The 19,659-nt window shown below is 51.7% G+C and overlaps 1 protein-coding gene across 24 annotated transcripts in view; it reads left to right on the top strand.

The window, feature by feature from the left end:
- Positions 1-10,103, top strand: part of LOC105476534 (myosin XVIIIA) — a 105,851-nt gene extending 95,748 nt beyond the window's left edge. For 17 of the 24 annotated variants that reach the window (XM_011732567.3, XM_011732537.3, XM_071082586.1 and 14 more), the window contains 3 exons: positions 1,212-1,334; positions 2,660-3,927; positions 8,711-8,844. In XM_011732567.3, the coding sequence (XP_011730869.2) occupies positions 1,212-1,334; positions 2,660-3,923 (1,387 nt within the window). In that variant the 3' untranslated portion in view covers positions 3,924-3,927; positions 8,711-8,844. Of the gene's footprint in view, positions 1-1,211; positions 1,335-2,659; positions 3,928-8,710 lie in introns of all 24 variants that reach the window. The other 7 variants (XM_071082594.1, XM_071082593.1, XM_071082592.1 and 4 more) reach the window with 1 other exon arrangement.
- The last annotated feature ends 9,556 nt before the right edge of the window (positions 10,104-19,659 follow it).

Below are 19,659 nucleotides of genomic sequence, written 5' to 3'. Positions count from 1 at the left end.
TATAATTCTGTATTTGAATGGAAGCCCATAAAATATGCCTCTTTATTCCCCTCTCCGTGAGTTGGACTCTCTCACGGTCCCCAGAACAGTCTGCTGGTTTCATATGTGTGTGTGTGTGTACACATGCCTGTGTGGCTATTTATTTAAGAACATAATTCAGGAATGGAGCCATTCCTGTTGACACAGAGGAAAGGAAATTTATATCAAGGAGAAAGCCTAGCCTATACATAGCAGGGCAACTTGGTGAGCAGACATTCTGCAGAATTTTAGAATCTATCTTAACTCAGAAGCTATCTCCAAGCCCAGCTGCTTCATGAAGGGAGGGCCATGACTCCAGCCTCAGAATTGGACTCCTCTGGGCTTTCTTGCAAGTGCTAAGGTCAGCTCTGCCAGATGAAGCTCTTGTGAGCAAGGGCTGGGGGCTACCTGAGGACAGAAGAGGAGACCTTGAGTGACAGGGCTCTGGTCTGGGACTTTCTGAGCCCAGCTGGGTCTCCAGAGACAATTTAGATACTGAAACTGTTGCTAGTCCCTCTGGAAATGCCGATGCCCCCCACCCCTTTTCCTTTGTTTCTTAAAAGCCAGAGAAGCCACAGGATGGATCTGCAATATGGCCTGTGCCTCCTTAACCTACAGCCCAGGTTGGTGCTGCCATCCGCTAAGGAGACCTCCAGGTTCAAGCTAACTCCAAATCCTACGAAGCCCTTCTCTTCTCCTGCTTTGTGGCTGGCAGCCCAGCTCTTGTAACAAAGGCATGGAAATTGACAGCAGCTATGGCCACAATCTGAAGAATGGCAGAAAAGAAACAGCAGAGTAGGCCTTAAGGAATCACTGAAGGACCCAGGGCTCCTCTTTTTAGCTCAGAGCCATTTAGCTGAAATTGATGAGTGGATGGTCTCTAAGTCATTCTCCTTGGATTGGTCAGCTAAACAGTGGCCTGTCACAGATAACTGGCTTGGGAGCTGCCTCCATGCTCCTCAGGGTCTTCTTGGTGGTTGTCACACAGTGTGGCTGCTGAGTGGGGACAGGCTCCTTGTGAATGGTGTGCTCTGTCTAACCTCTCTCGTTCGCCCCCTGACTCACTGACGCGCATGCTGCCCACATCCCCCCTGCCCAAGACACCCCCTGCACCCCCCTCTGCTCCCCTCGTGGGCAGCAGGTGCCCATCCCTTGCCTGGCCTTGCCTACCTTTCTGCTCCTCATCCCTACAGTGAGGGAGACTCGGATGTGGACTCGGAGCTGGAGGACCGGGTCGACGGGGTCAAGTCCTGGTTGTCAAAAAACAAGGGACCTTCCAAGGCGGCTTCTGATGATGGCAGCTTAAAGAGTTCCAGGTGAGCATATGGCCTTGAGCTGGGAGGAAAAGCCATCTCATGCCACAAGGAATGGACAAGTAGCGCCTGGATCTCATGAGGGCAGGCCTGCGTCTCTTGCCTGGCATTTGTGACTGCAGCCCGGGCATGCTCCTGGCATGTGCGTGAGCACAGGAAGAGGCCTAGTTTCTTCTTAGCCAGGCCTGTGTTGCCCTTATTTTTCCCAGGTAATGTTTTCCCATTAGGCTGCAAGCTTTGGTTTGGTGTAGGTTAAATGTCACCTTTGCTTATTCATTCAACAAATGTTGATCAAGCTTCCTGATAGTTCAGACCCTTGGAATCAAGACTGGGATGGGGCACAGGGGACTCTTGATCCCACAGCCCTGGCCAGCTCTGGATCTCTGACATCTTACCATGAATAACAGCAGAAGAGGCACCAGTTCCACTGATTCTTGACCCAGCTACAGGCACATTTCTGTCTTTTTCTGCCCATTCTCTCCTTCCTCTAATCTCTTCACTGCCCCCACTTCTTTCCTCCTAATACCCATCCACTGGGGGAATGTGCTCCCCTGTTTTCTAGCCAGTCATAGTCCTCTGATCATACAGACAGCTACCCCTGGAATCCAGAGCTTCCCCTTCCCCATCTCTTTCCTACTGGCCAGTGTGGCAGCAGGGAGAAAGAACAGCCCTCACCCGTACCCCCAACCACCCCCATAAAGCCATATCCCTGCTCCCCCCACAACAGAATCCCGACCCCCAACTCAAGCCCATCCTGATCCTCCAGGACACACCCTTCCCCATCCTCTCCCAGAGACAGCAGGTAGACTGGGTTGAAAAAGTAACGTCTCTCCCTCCCTTCTCCAGCTCCCCCAAGGCCCCTTCCCCAAGCCTGGCCCCTCACCAGAAGCACCCAGCAGCCCCCCCTAATTGGTTTAATTTATTCGGCCAAACAACGTTTTGTTATTGCAGATAATGCCGGCTTCCCCGCCCCACTGCTGTGGTTCACCACGGAGTGGCACGAGGCTCCAGGTAGTTGACAATGAAATAAATTGAACTAAACGTTTAGAGGGGGAAAAGTGATGAAATAGAACAATAGTCTAATTTACATGACATTCTCCATGAAGCTATTTTCACTGACGCAAATTATTTTGCTTCATTTCCTCCGACGCTCTCACCACCACTTTGCCAGGGCTGCTGCCGTTTTCTCCTCCTTTTGCCTCCCTCCCCCTGTGTCTTTATTCTCTGGGTTTAATGCTTGTTCCTCTCTCTCTCTCAACCTCCCTCTCTCCCTGCTGCCCTCATCCACGGCTGGTTCTCGCACCCTCCCTCGGAACGGCCCTCAACAGCCTCTCTAAGGAGGCCGCAGGGGTGGAGGAGAGGCCATCCTCGGTGGTGAGCTCCCTGAGCTATCGGAAGCGGCTCACCTTGAAGGACTCCATTGGGGGCACCGGGGATGCGGATTCGCTCTTCACCTCCCTCAGCGAGCGGGCGGCCTCCCCAGAGAGGCCCCTTAGGAAGGCCCGTGTGGGCCCCAGGGAGGAGCCAGGCCCGGGCAGGAAGTCCGAGGAGCCGGAGGAGTGTGGCTCTGTCCTCTCAGGGACTGGGGGGCGCGCTGGCCGGGGGCCGGAGAAGCGGTGGGGCTCCGACTTCAGCCGGGCCTCCACCGTCTCTGCACCCGTCAGCCGGGCCTCCTCGGCCACGCGGCGGGGCTCTGGCGAGGACAGGGCTGGCTCTTCCCTGAGTTTCTCGCTGTCGGGCTCGCCTGGTTCCCGCCGCAGCACCTCCCGGCTCGACAGCCTGACCAGGACGCTCAGCCCTTCCCTGAGCCGGGCCTCTGGCCTAGGCCGGGAGAGCCCTGATTCCCGCCTGTCCCTGGGCCGGAGCTGCCTAGAGGAATGGGACGACGGAGCCAGTGTGGCCCTGAGCGAGGCCTGCTCGCAGTACAGCCACCCGTCGCTGGCACGCAGTCTGTCGGTGCCACCCCGGCCACGCAGCTCTGCCTCGGCCATGGATGAGCCTCCCAGCTCCAGCGTCCGCTCCGTCAGCCGTCACTCCTACCTGGACCCAGACCTGGAGGCTGCCATCAACGAGGTCTTGAGCTACAAGCCTGTTCCATTCCAGCGGAGCAGCCTGGAGCCCGACTCCGAGGAGGATGACAGGAAGAGCATCCAAAGTGCCCGGAGCGCCCAACTGGACCCCCCGGAGCGAGCTGCCAGCATCCGCCGCTCCGCCTCTGCTGCTGATGTGTCCCGGTCCCGCAGCGGCCGGAAGAGCCGGAGCCGGCGAAGGAGCAGAAGGAGCAGCTCCAGCTCCAGCTCCAGCTCCGAAGCTTCCTCGGAGCACAAGAGGCGGAAGAAGGGGCGCTCTCGGAAGAGCAAGAAATCTAAGTCGAGAAGAAAGAGAACGGAGACGGAGTCTGAGTCCTCCTCGTCGTCATCTAGCGGCTCGACCGTCTCCAGCCACAGCCGCTCCAGTGTGAAGAAGGGCCCAGCTGCAGAAAGTGAAGAGACTGGGCAGACGCACCAGCTGTCGAGGAAGGAGGAAAAGAAGCGCAAGAAGGAGGTGGACAGCCTGATGATGCGGTACCTGTACCGGCCCGAGAGCGACTAGCGCAGTAGGTGGCACCTGGCCTGGGTTCAGCATGGCATGTCCCACCCGGTGTGAACTAACGTGCTCCCTGTCCCACAGGCCGCCACCTTAGGGCCCACGCGCATTCCTCTCGGGCATGCCTGGCCTCGGAGAGCCTCCTGGCTGCCTTGATGCAGGGGCCAGCCAAGCTGGTCAGTCATCCTGAGCCCTGAGCCCCATCAGCCGAACTCGCTGGTGATGTCATAGCTCCCACTTACAAGACCCTGAACCGGGGACTGTCCTTAATACTTTCCACACTTTAGTCACTTATCCCTCACAGTAACTCCATAACAAAGGTCTGAGTAGCCCTGTTTCATAGAAGATGAAGCTGAGGCTTGGAGAGGTTAAGTCACTTGCCATGTGGTCACACACAGCTGGGAAGGGTTGTTGCCAGGGTCTGAATGGGGTCTGCCCAACTCCAACACTCTTGCCCTTACCTACTCCTCCACGCAGCCAGTGCAGAGCACATGGGCAACATGTTTACTGTGTGTGCCCAGCAGCACCCATTCAGGAGCTTCCGTTCATCGCCCCAACAGGCTGGGGGCCAGGAAAGGTCCCAAACTGACACCGCAGCTGTGATTGGTGCACATCAGTGGCCCTAAGCTATTATTGGGCCTTTTGCTTAGCTCTCCCTCCCCCGCCCTGCCCCCTCAAAGCTACCTTCCTCTCTGGCATAGATCTCAAGCCTAGGAGTACAAGGCTCCCAGGGCTACAGCCCACACAGTGCCACACCCTACAGCAGACCCAGGAGATGCCTGGCTCTCTCCCCAGCCCTCCCACCAAAGGCCCACACATGGGCGTCACCTCGGTTCTACTCATCTTGTAAGGTTCTAATGAATAGAAATTAGCAGCTGCTGAGTGACAGCCCCCTCCTGGCTCCCCTGCCTCCCCCAGCTCTTCTCCCTGTGGGGAGGGAGATCTAGCAGTTAGGCCCTTTATGCCCACACCCCCACCGTGGAAGAAGGGCAGAGCCTGACTCATTGGAATCCCATTGTTGCCAGTTTCTCTGGTGGGTGGTGACATTTTAGATCACCCTGCTTATGTGAAGCTGTTTTCAGCATGATGCCCTCCCAGGGCAAGCTTGCTGCTTCCCAGGAGGTATGACCCCTGAGTGCAGCCTCCTGGGGCACAGACATTTGTCTCCCAGATGCATGAACTAACACACCTGTCGCATGCTTGTGCTGTGAGTAGCTGGACACCTAGGCTGACTTTGAATGGATTATACCAAAAGGGACTGATGTAAGACCTTTTAAGGAATGGAGCAAGTGGAATGGCTCAGCCCTGCTCTGTCACTTCCCCCATGCAGCAGATGGTTACTGGGTGCTCCAGGAGGAACAGGAAGCATCTCTGTTGTACTAGGGAACCAGTGTTGGCTCCATAGTAAGACAAGAGTTGGCCGAGTGCGGTTGTTCACACCTGTAATCCCAGCACCTTGGGAGGCCGAGGCAGATGGATCACCTGAGGTCAGGAGTTGAGACCAGCCCGGCCAAGATGGTGAAATCCTGTCTCTACTAAAAATACAAAAATTAGCCGGGCGTGGTGGCGCACACCTGTAGTCCCAGCTACTTGGGAGGCAGAGGCAGGAGATCGCTTGAACCCGGGAAGCTCGGAGGTTGCAATGAACCGAGATCGCACCACTGCACTCCAGCCTGGGCGACAGAGCGAGACTCCATCTCAAAAAAAAAAAAAAAAAAGACAAGAGTCAAAATATTTGATCAGGCATCTCAGCCTTCCTCTTAGCAGCCCTGCTAAGTGCCCTACACCCCTAGGGCAGGAAGTCAGCTGATGGACCTGGGAGAGAGGTTTGGAAAGCAAAGAGGGCCAGGCCTTTTTGCACACTGCGTCTGAACCCCCAGATGGACATGGGCCTAAAGCTGGGCCATCTCACACTGACTGGCAACTGGCAGATTTCAGACCCCAATGCCATCAGCCCACCATCACCCTTGACCCCACAACCAGCAAGAACAAAAAGACCAAAAGCCTGTTTCTTCCACCAGCCACGAGCACAGTTCCTCTTTTCCACCAGGAAAGCTGTAGTCGTTGTGACGCCCTGTATACCACCCCCTCCAAGGAGGATTGGATTCAGTGTTGGTAGAGTGGCACCAAGCCAGAACCTAGTCAACCAACACGGAGCCAGAGGGAGAAGGCCTGGGGAGGGAGAACCTCAGTGGCGCTCAGCATCAACTGGCTTTGGAGTGGGGGCATGGGATGGAGCAGTCTCTTAGCTTCCCATCTGTTGATGAGGACCAGCAAGAATTTACAACAGGAACGCAGCTTCCATAGCACATTCAAGGGAGGGGAGCTGCCGCTCTGGGCTTGCCTGGCGGGAATTAGCTTATGTACCAAATTGTTTGTGACAGCGCTGAGCAGGAGGCACTGGCTTGTGGGGAGGAAGGCTTTTTTAAACAATTTGGTTAAAATGTTCAAATTGTCAACCCTGACTCTTGCCCTGGAGAGGAGGGCAGCTGCCTGCTGTTGACTCCCTGATGGCTGGAGCAGTGGAAGCCACTAAGAATGGCTAACGATCACCCAAGCTACAGGCAAGGGCAATCTCATGTGTCCGCAGCCCAAGGCAGAGAGAGACATGGAGTTTACCACCTCCCCAGCAGCCTCTGCCACTGCCCAGTGTCTTGATGAAACAGTATGGAAACCTGGCTGTCATTTATCCAGGTGTCTGCCTACCTGGCACAGGAATGTGGGCTTGGGGAGTGGAACCCCCACCTTAAAAAGAGGTGAGGCAATGGAAAGGACCAGAGGGCCCTGATTCAGCAATTTACAGCACCTCGGAGCTCGCCAGCAGCCTCTCATTTGCATCTGGATTCTAGCCCTGGCATCTGTCTCACCCCCCTCCGCTCACAAAGTAACCCCACTGTCTTTCCACAAAGCCAGGCGCTCGTTAGCCTAACGGCAGACCATAGCCCTGAGTGCCCAGAAATTTTATGTAAAAAATGAGAACCAAACCAGGCTCCCACTAATTTAGAATTGAAACAACCCCAAAGCTAAAATAACCCCAATTTTTTTCTATGTTACACAGTCATCAGTGAGCTTTATAATTTTGTCCTTACTTTGATAGGTCTATACTTTGTCCTATCAAAGTAAGACTCATTTATGTTCAGTCTAGTTTGTGTTAAATGTGTTTTGTGCTATCCTGATTCCTTTAAAAATGGTAATTCATTCATGAGAAATACGATAAGTATTAACCAGACTGCCCCATTCCGGAACCATTTTGCATAATTGAACATGTATTCTATCAGCCTCTTCCTTTCCCCCAGGGATAGAGACCGACATCTCTTCATACAACCCCTGGGCTCTCGCCCAAGCCAGCAGGAGAATTCAGGTTTGGTCTTGTGTGTGTGTTTTTTTCCTCTCAGGTCATCCAATCGAGTGGCTGGCAGGGTGAAGTCGTCCAAAGTCTTTGAGGTCTAAGAGTCCCAGATTCAAGTTTACATACTGGCTGTGTGGCCTTGAGGAAGATCCTTTCATCTTTTTTTACTGGCTTCCTCGTAATATTTCATAGGGTTATTGTGAACAATAAGATAGCCCATCTCACATGCCTAGGCCGTGTCTTACACAGAGGAGTGCTCAGTGACCAAATCTTGCCCTCTGCATCTCTCACTGCCACCTTGGGAAAAGCTAAGAAGAAGGTTCTTTCTGCAGAACCTTGACTCCTCCTCTTTTGGTTTGGGGTTAGAACTTTAAAAGGGCTAGTAAACAAAGGGCCTTTTCGCTTCTTAAGTCAGAATTATAGGCAGCAGGGAACATGGAACTCCTGCTTGCCCAAGTTGGAACCCTAGGATCTGGAGGCAGGGCTGCAGCTCCAGGGACCACGCTCAGTGTGGGGCACCAGTAGGAGAGGAGCCACACTGGGCTGTGTTTTCTCCAGTGGTGTTGAAACGAGAGTGCACTTGAACCGACAGAGGCAGTGGAGGCAGGAGGAGTAGGGAAAGGTGGTCCCAAGGCTTTGGGAGAAAAGAGAAGGTGAATGGAGCTGTGAGATGAGGTCCCCTCTTCCCTGTTCAGTGCCATGATCCTGCTCCATCCGGGGGAAGAGGCCTCTTCACATCCGGGATAGCTGGAGGCCTCCAGAGCCAGTGGCCTGATGAAGACTCTGAGTTATGTTATTGTACCAAGAAAGGGGCTTTTCCCCTTGGGCCACCCTAAAACAGGTCTTCCCAGCCTCTCTTTCCTGAGCTTCCATTTCTTGTTAGTAGATGATGGCATGGTCAAAGGTAAAAATCCTCACAGGCCTCAGGGGAAAGGGTTCAGATCTGGGAGTATTTGACGGGGAAAGGGCCTCCTTCTCAGAAGGAATCTTTTTAGGAATTACTCGCCTAAGAGAATCCCTACCCTAGACAAGTTGTAATCACCAGACCTCCAGTCTCCAGGCCAATGTGGTTCATGGACTGCCTGCTTCAGAGCCTTCTGGGGAAGGACTGAAAATGCAGAATTCCTGGGTTGTACCCAGGAGCCAGCGATTCAAGGTTTCTAAGAGGAAAGGCCCAGGAGCCTGCATCAGATTCTTATGCACGCTTGAGTCCGAGACTCACTGCTCTCAGCATCCCTTTCCTCGGAGCTTTAAAAGCTTCCAGAGTCGCCTTCCTCTTACCGCTTTGAGTATCTTCCAAGTAAGCCAAGGAAGGTTTTTACTTCACAATGTTTGGCTTTTGGGGAGTGCTCTGACGCAGCTTTGTGGGCCTCCAGAACCAAAGGCGTGAGTGCTTAATGGGGGAGTGTCATTTGTCCCTAACCTTATTCCTCTGTCCCTGCAGCCCCACCAGCTACTGGAAGTCCCTTGCCCCTGACCGGTCAGATGATGAGCACGACCCTCTCGACAACACCTCCAGACCCCGATACTCCCACAGCTATCTGAGTGACAGCGACACAGAGGCCAAGCTGATGGAGACTAACAAATAGCCCAGGGGAGTAGTTCGCAGCCCTTTCACCCCACGGCCTGTGGCTGCCTGGGCACCACTCCCAGGAAGTGGTGGGGCGCCGGTCTCCCCCACCCGACTGCTGATCTGCATGGGAAACACCCTGACCTCCTTCTGTCAGGGGGACTTTCCAGGCTATGGGTGTCTGATGTCTCCACGTGGAAGAGGTGGGGGAAAGAGGAGTTTCTGAAGAGAACTTTTTGCTCCTCTCTGCCTCAAAATGCCAGATTCTTGGCTTCTACCCTGGGCCACCGTGGACAATGGCAGGTGGCCTGGCACTGCATGGCGCCAGCACATTGACCTCCCTCTCAGCTCCCTGCTCAGGGACGGTGGACAGGTTGCCTACTGGGACACTCTAGGTTGCTGGGTCCATGGGGAGGATTGGGGGAGGAGCAGCAATGCCTTCCCTCTCGTGTGGGGTGGGGGCTCTCTTCTTGGTGCCTGCTGTCTTTCTACTTTTTAATTTAAATACCCAACCTCTCCATCACAGCTGCATCCCTGAGAGTGGGAGGGGGCTGCAGGGGTAGCTGGGGCTCCCAAGAATGACTCGGGAATGTCATCTCCATCTTCACCCTCGAGAGAGCAGTCCTTTCTCTGTGCAGCTGGAGACATTGGCGAGCAGAGCCGGGTCTAGGTTCTTACGAATGAGTTCGGGAGGGGCTCTCCGGTACTGCTGGGCTGGGTTGAGCAAGCCTATACAGACAAGTGTGCGTGTGGACCATCCACACCTCCGGCCCCCACCCCACCCTCTTTGTCTCAGCGTGTTATGTGCAATGACCTATTTAAGATAAACCCATTCCAACTACAGCAGTTCAGGGCTGATCCAAGCACTGCCTCCCTCCTGCTCTGTCCAGGTAGCCTGGACCATAAACTCAATTTGAGAGGGAAGACTTGGGGTTGAGGGCTTGTCATCAGAAAAACTGAAGATGGAAGTTTTGGCCATTAGACATGAGTCCTCACTCTGTGTCCTGAGCCCATGTCATTCTTCTTCTTCCAACCTCCCTGCCCCCACACACTTACCCCAGACACAACACCATGTGGTCTGGAGGTCCCAGCCCCCACCCTAAAAAGGTTATCCCTAACAACTCCACCAGACTTGGGAGCCCAAGGGCAGTGCCTGGTGCTGCTCCCATCTGCCACCCCTCTTCTCTCCTGCAATTGGTTTGTACTCACTGGGCTGTGCTCTCCCCTGTTTACCCGATGTATGGAAATAAAGGCCCTTTTCCTCCTGGCTTCGCCAGTTTTCCTGCCTGCTCCTTCAGGCTCAGGTAAAGTCCAGATTGGTCCTGGGGGCGAGTGGGCAGAGGTGGGATTCTGATGGGGACTGTGAGGGCATCACTCTGGTCTCTGGCCTGCTCCCCAAAGTGTCAGACCAGTGCCAGTTAAAGAGCTTGGGCAGCTCATTTTGGGGCAGGGAGAGGTAGTGGGATGAGGGGATTGGCCAAGGAAGACACAAGCCCCACCTTTTATGTGAAGAGCCTAGGGACTGTGATTCAGGTTAGCAAGGGTAGCAGAGCCTCCAAGCCTCATCCTCCCTGGCCTCCACAAGGGAATGTTGAGGTCCCTCTGATTGTTAAATCTCACCAATTACAGAGATTCTATCTTCTCTTCCTCTCTCTCTCTCCTTTCTTTCTTTTTTTTCTTTCTTTTCTTTCTCTCGCTTTCATTCGTTCGTTCATTCTTTTTCTTTCTTTTTGGATTCAAGCCCTTCTCATTAGAACATTTTTTAAAAGCTTAATTTTAGCCATTTCAAAGGTGACTTTTTGATCAAAACTTGGCAGAACTAGCTCAGGCCCACAGGGCAACGTGAGTAGGTTGGGAGTGCTGTCTCTGCCCTGCTCAGTTCCTATCTTCATGCCCCTCTCCGTGCTTTGTTCCTTCATTGACAGCTAAGAGGCAGCTCATGCAGAAAGGCAAGAAACAAACGACACCCCTCCTCCTATTCTACCTTCTACCTTCTCATTCTGTAATGTGGCCAGTTATAATCCCTGAATGAATAAAGTAGTTTGGACAGATCGGTGGGAAAAGATAGCAAACAGCCCAAGTGCCGAGGCTCTGGTAATGTCAGCCCTCCAGAAAGAGTCCAAAAGGGAAGAAGGGAGAAAAGTCTCCCCCAAAATGAATGGGACAGAGTGTGAAGTGGATCCGTCTTGAACGGAGACTGCCCCCTCCACTGCCCCACGATAGAATAGAGAAGAGGATAGAGACAATAGTAAAAGGGAAGTTACTTTTTTTTCTTCTGGAGACAGAGTCTTGCTATGTCGCCCAAGCTTGAGTGTAGTGGCGCGATCTCAGCTCACTGCAACCTCCACCTCCCGAGGTTCAAGCGATTCTCCTGCCTCAGCCCCCCGAGTAGCTGGGACTTAACAGACATGTACCACCACGCCCGGCTAATTTTTGTATTTTTAATAGAGACGTTGGGCACCATGTTGGGCAGGCTGGTCTCGAACTCCTGACCTCAGGTGATCTGCCTGCCTCGCCTCCCAAAGTGCTAGAATTACAGGCGTGAGCCACTGTGCCTGGCCTAAGTTACTTTTTTTTTACAAAAAAATAATTTTAAAAAGGCTGCTAGCTTATGTTCAGTTCTGTCACTCTCATCTTTTATTCCTGTTTTCACATAGCGTGGTACATTTTCTGTTTCTACTAGGAACTAGTGTGACAAACTCCCTGCCACCTTTAGATGAATGCCCAAATCTGTTCGCTCATACTGAGTCAAGCCTCTGGTTAACTGGAAACTCCAACATCAACCTCCAATAACCCGGCCTGGGGTAAAAAGCTTTGTTCAAGTCAGAAAACATATTCATTTGCTTAACAGTTGAGAAATATTTCATGACTGCCTGCTGTGCCTAGGCCCTATTTTGGGTGCTGGTGATGGGTAAGGTCCCTTCCTTCATAAAGTGGAGGGAGGTAGACACAAAATACATGCTGCACCTGCTAGTATGTGTAAGCTTGGAGTAGGTAGAGAGGAACACATCATAGTATCCATCCTCCGGGGATTTGTGGATGAGGGCTGGAGCAGACCCATGTGGAAATAATTACATAAGGCCTAACAAGGACAAAGAAGTTGCTTTGGACTTATTATGGAGGGAGATACTCTCTCTGGCGGGGAGAATTGGGAAAGCCTCTCAAAGGAGCTGCTATTTTGATAGGGACTTGAAAATAGCACTTCCACAGGTAGAGTTGCTGGGAAAGGCATATTGAGAAGAAGAAGAGTTTAAGCAAAGGTCCCGGGGCAAAAGAGAGGTGGTGGTAGAACATGCCACAGGCTGGCTGTGCATTGTCACATGACCAGTGCTTCTCCAAGTTTCAGCTGAGAAGGAGACAATTCCCTTGGCCCCAGAGGAGTCCAGGAGCCTTTAGGGCCACCAAAGCCAATGTTTATTTTGGGTGTACCTTGAAAGCTCTGCTGTTGGCCTTACCTGTATGTTCATGGTATCCGTAGTCCTTAAGATGTTGCAGAATGCAAATCTGGCCCTTTGCCAGGCTCAAAGCCAGCCTGCTAGATCCTCCTCTATAACTGCAGATCCCCGGGATTGCTCTGACTCCTGAATGAGAGGCAGGGGCGGGAACCAGTGCCCCTGTGGGACTCCCCATGGTGCCCAGTCTGTGCCCATAAACAACAGTGGCAGGCAGTGACCCCTAAATGGTCTTCTTTTGTCTTTGTGTCTCCTTGGCAGATTATCCCAGTTGTCCTTCCCCCATCCTCCACCCCCTTGCCTGGTGGCACAGACACTTAGCGATTTGCTCCTTAATTGTCCCCCAGCTAGGCTGCGCAGATGCTGCTCTTTAATCTCTCCTGATAAATGAATCGCACCGCTCCTTTAATCATATGTTCATATCCAAGCCAATTTGAATCAATTTGGCAGGGAGCGTGTTGCAAGAGATGCCATGACTGCTGTTTCTCCCCCAGGGCCCTGGAGCCAGAGCGGCTGCTGTCCTTACCCTCAGCAAAGAGCCCAGGAGGCCCATCCAGGGAAAGGATCACCTACCTGAATAGTGGGGACTTTTCAAAGTCATTTAATTCGTTCCTGACCTCCAAGCAGGCCATGTGGGACTGGAGGGAGATGGATTCCCAAAGGCCTCAGAAGTGGGAGGGGGATCAGTCCCTTGCCTGCCTTGGTCACTGAATAAAGGGCCCCATTATCATCCCTGGGAGAAAGTACTGCCTTAAATCTAACCCTAATCTCTTCTGTTCCCTGTTCATTTCCACTGCACCGGATCTCTGGGAAGCTGGAACACTTCATCACCTTTTTTATAACAACACATTCCAGACAAGTCTATGGTAATTTGTCCTTGCTTGCTTCTACTGGCGGCCACCCCGACTCCTTCCATCTTTCCCTAGGACATATTTTCTAAAACCTCCAGCCTGGTGGGCAGTCCAACACGTTTGGTAATGTACCAAGCTCTTCTGCCTTTGAGGCTGCTGGCTTTTCACCTCCAGAGTGGTGCCCATGTGCAGTAGGGAAAACAAAGCAAAAATAGACAAAACCTGCCAAACTGAGTTCTGCTTCTAGCACTGCGACCTTGGAGAAGGGGCTTAACCTGTCAGGCCTCAGTTTCCCCAACTGTGAAACAAGGTAGTACTGCTGGCAAGAAACTTCTGGCTTCTAAATTCAGAGCTCCTTACCGCAGCCAAAAGAATCTCCCACGCCCTCCCCCTTCATCCCGCTAGTGAGGAACTGGAGGGACTGATGGGTGGTGCCAGTGGGGTTTCGAGATCCGGGTGCTGTGGAAGAAACGTCGCACATTCTCCATCGGGAGTTAGTTTCCATTCAGCCACTCGGTTGAATCTCAAGGTCCTCTCATTTCCTCTTCCCTAGTCCGCTCTGCCAGTCCAGGCGGTGCCCGATCATTCACTGGGAAACCGAACGCTCATTAGCATATTCATAGATATTTGCATATCCCCTGTTCTTTGGCGAGCGTAGCCCTCTGGTCCCGCCCCTGCCTGGAGGGTCTTTACGCACTTCCCAGAAGCCACGCCCCTTAAAAGGGCAATGGGTTTTCAAGCCCCTGACGGGCCGCCCATCTGCATTGCCCTTTTAATGATTACAGCGGCATTAGGACCGGTCTACTCTCCCAGCAACCCAGAAATACTGTTTCCCGCCACTTGGAAGTCTTCGGCCTGAGCTGAGGCCCAGGGCCAGTGACTGGGACTGAGAGGCCCCTTCCTACCCTGTCAGTAGTGAGAGGAGGGTTATAAGACCAACAATTGGCGGGGCGTGGTGGCTCACGCCTGTAATCCCAGCACTTTTAAGAGGCAGAGGCGGGTGGATCACCTGAGGTCAGGAGCTCGAGACCAGCCTGGCCAACATGGTGAAACCCCGTCTCAACTAAAAAAAATACAAAAATTAGCCGGGCGTGGTGGCAGGCACCTGTAATCCGAGCTACTTGGGGGGCCGAGGCAGGAGAGTGGCTTGAACCCGGGAGGCAGAGATTGCAGTGAGCCAAGATCATGCCATTGCACTCTGGCCTGGGGGACAAGAGCAAGACTTAGTCTCAAAAAAAAAAAAAAAGGTCAAAAACAGTTCCCATTTGTTGAGCACTTACTATGATGGCCCCAGCGCTTATGCACTTTGCCCTACAAAATTTCATTTCACCTCCATCACAACTCCGTGACGACGTCATCCTGGAGAGAAAACTGAGTCTGAGGGGTGATGTCATCTTTCTAAGCAGAGTCCTCAACTTGCTTCCAGCAGCTGGCCAAGCGTCTCCTAACTATTCTGGCCTTGGCAGAGGATGCAGTGAGAGGCAAGAAAGCAAAGAATCACTGCCGTAGTCCTCATCTCAAATCGCGTGTGCTTGGCATTCGTCAAGGCCTGGCCTCAGAAAGGAAACGCTTTTTGGCAATTTGGGGGGAAAATATCTACTTCACATTTGCGTCGCTCTTCACAATTTTCAGAGCATCCCCCATACATTATCACATTTTCACTTCACTCCCACTGTGCCAGCAATATGAAAAACAGTTCCACATCGCTCAGAATGCATATTTTAAGCTATATTCACTTCAGTCTAATTTCATTACAGTACAACAACAATCCAGACCATTCCCTGCTATTTGATCTGGGAGGAAAGATTTCCAGAGCAGTAGCCATTTTGGAGTTAACAAGGATGCTGGATGTGTTTAGAAGGAATTTGTACAGAGAAATTGAGTCTTCTGTAGTGTGAGCCCCAGTGATGGGTCATATACATAAGGGAAATTCCAAAAAGAGTGTGTGCTTTGTGACCGAAGTCAGTGACATAAATCCCCCAGTGGAATACTTATATGTGCAGATAGAATTTGCTGTAGATATCAAAAGTCAGCTATGACACTTTTACCAAAAAAGAAAATTCAAAAAGGATATTATGTTTTGACACTATCCAACCAAATTATATTTGAAGTGGCTTAAGAGTCAAAGAGTTTCCACATTTTAATAAATTTTTATATGTTTTGTGCCACATCTATGATCTGACTAGATTAGGAAAAGCAGCAAATGGATTTGGGAAAGAGAGGACACTAGGGAATTTGAAAATGGAAATTAAGAAAAAAAAAAAAAGTTAAGGCTGAGGTGGGTGGATCACCTGGGGTCAGGGGTTCAAGACCAGCCTGGCCAACATGGTGAAACCCCGTCTCTACTAAAAATACAAAAATTAGGCTGGGCGCGGTGGCTCACGCCTGTAATCCCAGCACTTTGGGAGGCCGAGGCGGGCAGATCACGAGGTCAGGAGATCAAGACCATCCTGGCTAACATGGTAAAACCTCGTCTCTACTAAAAAAAATTCAAAAGATTAGCCAGGCGTGGTGGCGGGCGCCTGTAGTCCCAGCTACTCGGGAGGCTGAGGCAAGAGAATGGCATGAACCCAGGAGGTGGCATGAACCCAGGAGGTGGAGCTTGCAGTGAGCAGAGATCGCACCACTGCACTCCAGCCCAGGTGACACAGCAAGACTCTTGTCTCAAAAAAAAAAAAAAAAAAAAAAAAATTAGCTTGGTGTGGTGGTAGGAACCTGTAATCCCAGCTACTCAAGAGGCTGAGGCAGGAGAATCACTTGAATCTGGAAGGCGGAGATTGCATTCAGCCGAGATCATGTTTAAAAAAAAATCTCAGCCGGGCGCGGTGGCTCAACCTGTAATCCCAGCACTTTGGGAGGCCGAGACGGGCGGATCACGAGGTCGGGAGATCGAGACCATCCTGGCTAACACGGTGAAACCCCGTCTCTACTAAAAAAAATACAAAAAACTAGCCGGGCGAGGTGGCGGGCGCCTGTAGTCCCAGCTACTGGGGAGGCTGAGGCAGGAGAATGGCGTGAACCCGGGAGGCGGAGCTTGCAGTGAGCTGAGATCCGGCCACTGCACTCCAGCCTGGGCGACAGTGCGAGACTCCGTCTCAAAAAAAAAAAAAAAAAAAAAAAAAAATCTCTGTATGGGGAAGATATAGCCAATAGCTTCGGAAACATTAGGACTTTGAAAGATAGGTGAGTGACAGGCAGCCAGGCAAATATAAAATTGCATGTGATGAAAGAGGTCTCATGGCTCATCTTAACCCTGGGACCTGGCATCAATTGTAGGTTGGCACCCTTGCTTGAGGACTGCTGGGGGACTACTGTCCAAGGAAGAGTGACCCTAGTGAGTGCACTCCCTGGTAGGTTCTGCCCTGGAAGCACAGGTCTCATGGCCTGCCTTTGTGGGTTCCCCAGCACATCTGTGGGAGCTACTGCTTCTGGTGGAAACATACTCAGTCACTGGGCAGGTTTTAATAGTAGAAAGGAACTTCTCCCAGGAACTGACAAAATAAGCCTAGAGAACCAACTAGAAAGTGAGGCAGTCTTACAGCTCTGTTAATGGGTTCCTAAGGTTACATATAGACATGACAAAAGTAGATGGGAAAACACAGATCAATAAATAAATATTAGAAGGGACCTCTGAAAACTGTAAGTAGTTTTATTTGGGGATGTGGGGTTACAGATGAAGTAGTGTGCTTTCAATACCAAGTTTTCATACAGTTTTTAAAAGTCAGTACAGATGTGTGTAGCAACACCAAAGAAGGCCCCAAAGTGTCATATTAGCTTGAGTATAAGAGTCACTTCTTTCCCAACATTTCATATACAGAAATCATAGCAGGCAGTGGGCGGGGGTTGGTAAACCGTGTGGCAAAGCTGCTTAGAAACTGCTTAGATCCCTTGCTCAGGGAAAGCCATTCTTAAAGCAGCAGGCTTCTCTTGGCATGGCTGAGAGGGAAGCTGGAAGAGGAACAGATTGGAGGGTGGAACATGAACAGGGTATTTAGGGGAGGCGAGCAGGGCGGATGAGACAAGAGCATCTAGACCAAGCCCTCCCATGCAGCCGGGAGCCCTGCAGGTGATGGGTTGAGGTGAGGATGTTTTTGTTAAAGGGACTGGCAGTAGGGTTGGGCTGAGGAGAAGCCAAGAGTTGAGAGGGTCATTTAGGATATCTGTGTCATAGTGATATACTTCTTTTTTTTTTTTTTTTAAGATCTGCAAGCAGGGGGACATGGCTTACTGGCCAGACTTTGTGCCTGGCTGGTAGATTTGTGCTTCTAACACATGGTTCCATCTGAGAAGGTATAGCCCCTTAGGGAAGTGTTGTTGCCAAGTTGAGTGACCAGTGAGTTTCTCTGAGAAATTGGAAAATGCGGGATCCCTAGTAAAATGGGAAACTCGGGGGTTAAGGCATCCTGGAAGGTCTGGGAGGAGCAAGTCCCCTGGGGTGTTGGTGTGATCTCCCTCTCCCTCCTCACCCCCAACTCCTTGCTCCCCAGTAGAAATCAGCTACAAATCTCAGCTTGTTGGGAACAGATGGCCTTGGCTGATGAATAAACCACCGCAGGCTGCTCCACCTGTTCTCAGGCTGGAATAATCAGCTCGAGACAAACATCAGCGCTGAAATAACTCATGGCAGCGGGTGATGCGCAGGCACTGATTCCAAAAATCTCTTAAACAGCCCCTCCAACTCTCTCCCCTCCCCAGCCCCTAGAGGCCATGGGGGAAGGTAATGGAACACAAAAGACAGATAGCGCCCCAAACTGAGCAGGAGGCCGGAGCTGGTAGTGCCACCAGCGGAAATGGGTGGAGGACAGGGCTGAGATATGTGGTGGAGTGGGGACATCCACTTCAGTGGGGCAGGAAATCATTTCTCAGGAGCACGTAGAGAACATGGGCATTCCTGTGTTGGTCCATGGCCAAGGCTGAGGAGACTCAACTAGTCCGGGATGGTAGATACCTAAGAATTTAGGATTCATTTGATTTGTTCATTAAAGGAGTGAACTGCAAGTAGGGTCAAGCTACCAGGGAATCTCTCAGCAGCTCACACAGTTCTGGCAGCAACCACTGGGGTCTTCTCCCGCTCCCTCTGTCGATGGGTGTCTGGGTGCCCACAGTTGTACAGATTTGTGTTCAGCCTCCCCCAATTCCCGATGAGCTCAGCTGGGCTAACGTTCCCTGGCACTAGCAGATGAGCCCGTCGGAGGAGTGACAGTGCAGGGAAGCAGTGGTGATGGGCAGTGGGGGATGCCAACTGAGATGGGGGTCTGAATCCCTGTGGAGCTGGTCAGGAGAGGGCAGGGAGGCAGAGAAGAAGCTGACTGTTTGCATTGGTTGCCTCAGGCAGCTGGCTCCCTCAGTCTGGCCTCCAGGCCTGGTACACAAAGCAGAGGACTCCAGAGGCTGTGTGGGCTTACAGCGAAGCAGCTTGAAGAGCCCTCCAAACCCCAAGTTGCATTTTTAAGTGCCAGTTATTCTTTCCCCAGTGTCCTGCCTAGGGCCCAGGACATTGGAGACTGAGCCCTCCCCTCTTACTTAGGGTCCTGCAAACCTGTTCTCCTCCAAGCTGGTTCTGCCCACAGAGGTGCCGAGGTAGCGCCTGTCCTCGTAAGTGGCTGGCTCTGAGGTTCTCACCCCTGGCTGTTTCGGTTTATATACAAAAAGTTTAAAAAAATAGTATAATGAATGAACCTGTTGATATGGTTTGGCTGTGTCCCCACCCAAATCTCATCTTTAATTGTAGTTCCCATAATCCCCATGTGTTTTGAGAGGGACCTGATGGGAGGTAATTGAATCATGGGGGCGGTTACCCCCATGCTGTTCTTGTGATAGTGAGTGAGTTCTCACAAGATCTGATGGTCTTGTAAGGGACTTTTCCACTCTTCGCTCTGCACTCATTCTCTCCTGCCACCCTGTGAAGAGATGCCTTCCATCATGATTGTAGGTTTCCTGAGGTATTCCCCAGTCATGCAGAACTGTGAGTCAATTAAACCTTTCTTTATAAATTACCCAGTCTCGGATATTTCTTCATAGCAGTGTGAGACTGGACTAATACACCTGTTTTACCCATCAAGCAGCTTCAACAGTTATCACACCTCAGGAGGCTGAGACGGGAGGATTCCTTGAGCCCAGGAGTTCAAATTCAGCCTGGGAAACACAGTGAGACCCCCGTATCTTAAAATATATATATAATTTAATTTTTTTTTTGAGACGGAGTCTCATTCTGTTGCCCAGGCTGGAGCACAGTGGCAAGATCTCAGCTTACTGCAGCCTCTGCCTCCCAGGTTCAAGTGATCCTCCTGCCTCAGCCTCCTGAGTAGCTGTGATTACAAGCACATGCCACCATGCCTGGCTAATTCTTGTATTTTTTTTAGTAGAGACGGAGTTTCACCATGTTGGCCAGGCTGGTCACCAACTCCTAACTTCAGGCGATCCACCCGCCTCAGCCTCCCAAAGTGCTGGGATTACAGGCATGAGCCACCATGCTGTCCTTAATGTAATTTAAAATAAGAAAAATTAAAACAGTTATCAA

The sequence above is a fragment of the Macaca nemestrina genome, chromosome 17, assembly GCF_043159975.1.
Source record: "Macaca nemestrina isolate mMacNem1 chromosome 17, mMacNem.hap1, whole genome shotgun sequence".
In the NCBI taxonomy this organism is placed as follows: domain Eukaryota; kingdom Metazoa; phylum Chordata; class Mammalia; order Primates; family Cercopithecidae; genus Macaca; species Macaca nemestrina.
The sequence above is the reverse complement of the archived record's forward strand: the minus strand, read 5'-3'. Positions and strand labels throughout refer to the sequence as shown.